We start from the raw sequence: 6,731 nt of genomic DNA, 5'->3' as shown, positions 1-6,731 counted from the left end.
TTACAGCAGCAGAGCCGCCGGACAATAGGAAACTATTGGGCGGAGCTAGCTGTCACTGCTAGCTCCGCACAATCGTTTTCTATTTACTTTTTTTTACTTTTTTCACTCTTTTTCTGTTCTGCTCGGTCCCTCTGAGGGACCAAGCAGAACAGCCGAGCCGAATGCCGCTCAGCGACATTCGGCTATTCACTCACTGCTATTCGGTATCTTTAAGAATAGCCCGAACAGCAGTGAGAAGCCTGCCGGAGGTTCGGCTCAGCCGATCCAGATGTTGGATCGGCTGAGTCGAACTCCTTCTGCACTTCGGGTCGGCCGAACATGCTGAGAATGTTCGGCCGACCCAAAGCCACGCGAAGCAAGCCGATGTACGGCTGATTTCAGCCGATGTACGGCTGAAATCAGCTGTACCAGCCTGAAGTGAATAGCCGAACAGTGTTCGGCTCACTTCACTTCAGATCGGTCATTCACTCGGCTGCCCTCGGCAGCTTAGTCAATAGACCCCTAAATGTGGAAATGTTGGTACTGCATACGTAGCAGCACCAGGTTTAGTCGTGACTGACCACACTTGATGGAAGGAGGCTGAGACTAGTGTGGTTGCCAGGGTTAAGGGTTAACTGAGCATAAAGGATTATGGCCACCAACTAGGAAAAGAAATGCAGAGTGAAGACAACTGACCTAGTTCAAGGAACTACAGGCTTGTGAGAAATGACTAATTAGTCATTCAACCAATTTGTATAGCGCAGAAGAGGACCCTATGTACTTCATTTATAAAACTGCTCTAGATGCTGTTTGCACGGCACAAGCGCCCCTAGATGGCACAGACAGAATTCCTGTGCTAATCAGCGCCATCTAGGGGTGCTGGCACCATGTGAATGGCATCTGTCTGACGTATAGCTTAGGTTTTATAAATGAGGCCTTATAAGTTTTCCCCAGGTCTTTCTGTTGAGAGTAACAGCTGACTGTACTTTAAAGTTAACCTACACTGAGGAAAGCATGTGGGCTGCACTAAAGACCTTGCTCTGACAATGCTACTTGCTTGGCTTTCTGTGGAGGTTTCCATTGCTGACCTCTCCTTCTGAAAATACTAGTTTCCGGCCTTTTTATATTGATCCAGTGGATCCACTAGTTTTTGAATCACTGAACAAGCATGCAGATCAGGAGTTCTAAGTTCACTTTGGTTTTGCAGAGCTGCATGCTTGTTCAGTGGTTAGTGACTCAAAAACTAGTGGATCCACTGGATCAATAAAAATGGCAGAAAAGTAGTATTTTCAGAAGGAGAGGTCAGCAATGGCAGCCTCCATAGGATCTCAATAAATGTTTACTTTAAAGCTAGATAATTAGTCAAGGATGGTTTATTCAACTGCATGCCAAATGCCTAGAGCATTTTCCCTGTGTTTGATAAGTAGTTCAGTAGCAAGTCTTCAGAAACTAGTGAGAAAGCGTTCTAAATTCTAGCAAAATGTTTATGGAACAATGTATTATAATGGAAATCATAGTAAAGCACTTTCAAAACATAGGAAAACTTCCACTTTCTAACCACTACCATTTTTTGAATGGGGGCAGTTGTACTGAGCCCAAGTGGTTATGACTAACTAACACCCTTGGAAAGTTGCAAGTGGCATCCTATTGACTGCCTAAAAATTGACAACTTTTAAATTGCTGGCATGTTTATGGTCACTATAATTTATTTATAAATTGTGCAGTGAGCAGTTGGCATGTTGCTAGGCTGGGCCCCGAGAACCTTGCCATGACTTAATCTGTTTACCCAAAGAGAGATTCAAAGCAAAGTGAGCTAATTCACTCAAACCAAATATTCTTCTTGAATTGCTGACTCACTCCATTGGGCAAACTGATGCTCTCGGTGAACAGGTCCCATCACCAATTCCTTTACTTAATGGGAGAGGCACACACTCTGGTGGAGCATGGGTCCACCAATCAGCAAGTAAATAGACCAAAAGGCAATTACATATTATGAAGGCTATGAATAAGTGTGCTGTTTCATCATGATATATATTGCTTTAATTGGTCTTTACTGAGCTCATCACTTGTATTCATGGGAATTGCTTGCTGTTGATATTAATCAGTTGTGTGAAGGATTTATTAAGAGTAATGACTAGAAATGATTGCTAAGAGGTTTTGCAAGCAAATTATTCCTGGGAAGAAACGTTTACCATGGAAAGAACAATTCACACCTATTTAGGTGTGGAGGAGAGATAAAGATAGTCTGTCAACAAGACACCTTTGTCTTCTTACTGCCTGCTCCACCATGTACAAGTTAGATAGCTGTAAGAAGGTGAGCAGGAATGAACATGAATGAGTTCTTTATTTCCTTTATAAAATTACTCTTTCCTTTTTCTTTTTCTTTTTGTGCAGGTGACTTGTACATCAGTTGATTCAGAATTATAATCCCTTTATAGTAATAAAGAATAAGACTTTCTTTCAGGAAAACAGTTCTTAAACACAGATAGTATGGACAGCCTTTAGAGTCCTTTCACACGGGCATTCTGATCAGGTCTGCCTGTCCGTTTTTAAGTCTAAACCGATGTGCGTCAATATACATCCGATTACCCCCGACTCCGGACAGGTCCGGAAAACTAACGGAGTTACCATAGATCAACATGGGTCCTGTATTCTCAGGTTTTTCTCCATCGCAAGATGGAACAAACAACTCGATGGACACGGATGTCACAACGGTGACATCCATTCTGAACTGCTTTGATCAGCAGGAGATGGGCATGGATCCCCCGCTGATCAGAACTGAAGGCACGCATGTGAAAGGGGCCTTAAACTTATCTTAATAATGTAACAGGAACATAATTATTCAAGGACAAAAATTATAGCAAACCATTGCTAACAATATTTAAAATATATCCAAAGCCAAAACTTTGCTTGTTATTTTAGATAGAGTAGCAAATGATTAAAACCCCTATTAGGTTTTTTTGCCAACAGTAAGAGATACTGGAAAATATTTCCCTTTTAATTCCTGCATTATAGACACAACAGGAAGTGGGAGAACATCTCCAAAGTGAGCAAAATGCTTACTTAGACACCAGAACAAATGTCAAATGGGAAGATTTCCACTGTTTTTCTGTTCTGGTGACTGATAGCTCAAAGTTCTCCGTCTCTTTATTAATGACTCCCTCTTGGTCACAGTCTTGCTTACTGCCACATTCCAGCTTTAATGCTTCTGATGCTGTATTCCTATAATGTATCTCATATATTGATCCACTATATTAAATTCTAGCTAACCTGCCAGTTCTTACTTTGCTAGCATCTTGGCCTCACATAAGGTAAACCTTATAGGAGAAAACTGTTCTAGGCTGTACGTGTCATAAGGTGGGTTTTAAAGTTTTTGGTTTAAAGTTTTTTGTCACATGCGTCAACATGCCAACGTTTCGGGGCCACACAGGGTCCCTTTATCAGGGCGAAATCATGAACGCCCACAATGTTGCCCTGATAAAGGGACCTTGTGCGGCCCCAAAACGTTGGCTTCTTGACGCATGTGACATATCACTAAAAGTGCTATCCTTTTTGCACATTACAAGTGAGTGCTGGTGACTACTATCTTTACTTGGATTGTTACATGGCGATAGCTGTGTCATCATTTCGAGCCCCAACGGATATTTCGTTTTGGTTCAAGCACTGTATGGTGTGCAGGTGATTCTCTAACGCTACCACCCACTCTCTGTCGCCATGATCCCCCTGTCACCAGTCTTTGGTAGAATAGAGAGTCCGTCCTCTTCTTCTATGCAGGTAAGTAACATGTTTTATATAATCCACATTACCCCAGCTGTCCTACAGTCTCCCATAGTGGTTGGTATGGACTAAGCCTTGTACAGAACTCTAGCCATAATGCTTCAAATCAAAATAAAGACTTTTTAAAAGGAATGAAAACTATTCTGAGGTTCAGCCCTAACATGGATGTCTGTCAGTCAAATATTTGAGAAGTGACCACAAATGATTTATCCAAATGGAGAGAAACTTACCGGCCCATCATAATTGTGGCTGAAATAGTTCAACATTCCTTTCTTCTCCAGCTGATAAAACCGGATCCAGCTATGGAATCCCGACACTTTGCCTTTCTTTACTTCACCTAAGGATACAGCACAGTAAAATGAATATAAGGACTAAGGAGTGAGTTTAAAAAATATTTCTGAAAACTTCTGAGCTTTAGTGAAATTAACTTTCTATGAATTCATATTGGGCAGCTGATCTTTGTCTGTCTCACTTGGGATAAAAAGCTTTTCAAGTAACATATAGTAATGGCACAATGGGGTAATGTAGGCCGTAGGCAGCCAAGTGAACGACCGACCTGAAGGCTGAACGCTGTTCGGCTATTCACTTCAGGTTTGTATGGCTGATTTCAGCCGTATATCGGCTGAAAACAGCCGTACATCGGGTGGCTTTGTGTGGCTTCGGGTTGGTCGAACATGTTCAATGCAGTGGGCGGGTGCAATAGCTAGTTTGCTATTGGCTATTGCAAATTGAAATAGCCAATAGGAATCTAGCAATGCATTCCTATGGTGACATAGGAATGTCACCATAGCTGTCTGGAGATCAGTGTCCCTGGTTAGCAGGTAACCAGGAACGCTGATCTCTCTGAAGGTGGCCAGAGCCAGCCGTAAGATCAAGGCTGGCTCCGCCCAGCTGTCAGAAGCAGGCTGTCGGCCAGCTTCGGCTTTCACCTCGGCTCGACTGAGCAAAGCATATCCCTTGGATCGACTGAGCCGATCGGCCGACTTCGGGAGCTGTACCGGCTATTGTGAATAGCCCGTACAGCAGCCCTGCTGTTCTACTGAACCGAAGGGGTCCTGGGGCCGAAGCTAGCCGCAGGATCAGCCGAAGCTACGGCTAGATCCTTCGGCTGCTTCGTGAATAGACCCCTAAGTAAGGGGCCTTTACTGCTCAGCCATGCTACAAAATATGTATTCACTGTCATAATGAATTCAGCAGCTTTTAATTGTTTATATTAAAGAAGAACTCTGGTCAGCTAGCCCCGCATGAGCAAAGAAAGTGCTCATTTTCGACCAGTCCCTGCAGCCTGTCTACTCCTCCACACCTGTTATAGAATGTTCCTTGGCATCCTCACGTCCATTAGAGTGTATTGTACAGGATGACTCAAAGGACCTTACACTGCCGAAGTGGAGGGGTAGAGAGGCTGAAGGGACTGGTCTAGCAGCCAGCCAGCTCTGAGGTTCAAATCAAGCACTTAACCCTTGCACTGCAGAGGTAGCCCCACTGCCAGGGTTAAGATTATTTCTCTCCGTTCTTTTTTAAATATTGTACTTTTAGGGTACATTAATGCACAGATGTTATCGCACATGTTCACATATGTTCCATTAAAGCCGAACATTCACTTCAGATGACCTGACAGCATATAGTAATGCACCTAAAAACATGCTGTACCATTTCCAACACAGCACACCACAACACACAGCCTTGTTTTTTGGTGTTCTACAGTGCGGATGCGTTAAGAACGATTGTATAGATGTACATTTTGCCAGGCGTTAGCACAATGCACATATCTGAATGGAGTCTAAGGGATTAAAGCATCACCACTTTCTGTGAAAGTCACTTGATTAGCCATCATACCATTGTGCTGCTGGGCTTTCTTAATTTGTTTATAAGGAGGAATACATTGTTGTGGAAGGCCTATCTTCCTCAGTGATAACCACAACTGTAATTACTTAATGAAGAAAAAGCTGGGAAGATAGTAGCTTAAAGTGACATTAAACCCTCAAATTTTTTAACATAAAACAATACTGTAATGTGTGCCTTACTGTAATCCATGGTTGTTTCCCTTCTCTTTGCTGCTCTTCCTTTTAAATCCGTATCTCTTCTCATGCTTGGAGCGAACTTCCCTTTTCAGCAGACTGCCTTGTCTCTGGAATGGATACATGGTGTCTGTGTACAGGTGTGCAACCTGAGCCAGCACTACAGGAAGAGGCACTCAGCTGCAAATGAAAGTTCTCCCCCAGCATGAGAAGACATGAGGATTTAAAAGGAAGAGCAGCAAAGAGAAGGGAAACAACCATGGATTACAGTAAGGCACACATTACGGTATTGGTTTATGTTAAAAAATCTGAGGGTTTAATGTCACTTTAACTAATAAATTGGAGAACAAGAGTTGGACGTTTTTTTTTCAAAACTAAACTCCAGGCAAGCAGCTACATACACAGGTGAAATACATATAAGGTAGCTGTTATATCTGCCAAAGTATTTCTCTCCATCAAGTCCTAAGATTTTACATATCTCTGTCCTACAGCACAGCCCTGTCTGGCAGAGGAGGGGACCTGATTTTTTTCTGTTGCAATTTTACTTTCACTTACAAGTCCCCTTCCCACTCCCACCTTGTATTTGGACCCTTAAAGGGGACGCCTTAGACTGATGAGCTAATCTCTCTTTCTGCTCTATGCTACTATCAGCATGCTCCTTGCACTGCACCATATTTGATTGGCTCCTTGTGCTGCTTCTGCCTCCCCCTCTTTAGAGCTCTACTTTACAAACTGTACAGTGATTGCATGAGGCTGAAGTAGAAGGTTACTGTCCACATCAGTGGTAGATATATTGCACACAGACCCTACGCACAATACTTGAACACTTGAATTGTGGAAGAGCTCGGTACCTACTTTGCTCGGGGTTGTTGATTTGAGAGAAGGTTCAATTTTTTTTAGAATCGCCAGCCCAAGACAAAAGTACTTGTGATACTGAAACACATGCTGCTGTGCCAG

The 6,731-nt window shown here is 42.9% G+C and overlaps 1 protein-coding gene across 1 annotated transcript in view; it reads right to left on the bottom strand.

Moving 5' to 3' along the window:
* The window catches only part of LOC108801770 (poly(U)-specific endoribonuclease-A-like), a 46,124-nt gene that overhangs the window by 23,319 nt on the left and 16,074 nt on the right, over positions 1-6,731 (bottom strand). The window contains exon 9 of the mRNA XM_018573681.1: positions 3,987-4,093. Within this exon, the coding sequence (XP_018429183.1) occupies positions 3,987-4,093 (107 nt within the window). The remainder of the gene's footprint in view (positions 1-3,986; positions 4,094-6,731) is intronic.

Source organism: Nanorana parkeri, unplaced genomic scaffold, assembly GCF_000935625.1.
Source record: "Nanorana parkeri isolate BGI_ZX_2015 unplaced genomic scaffold, ASM93562v1 scaffold2485, whole genome shotgun sequence".
NCBI classification, from domain to species: Eukaryota; Metazoa; Chordata; class Amphibia; order Anura; family Dicroglossidae; genus Nanorana; species Nanorana parkeri.
The sequence above is the reverse complement of the archived record's forward strand: the minus strand, read 5'-3'. Positions and strand labels throughout refer to the sequence as shown.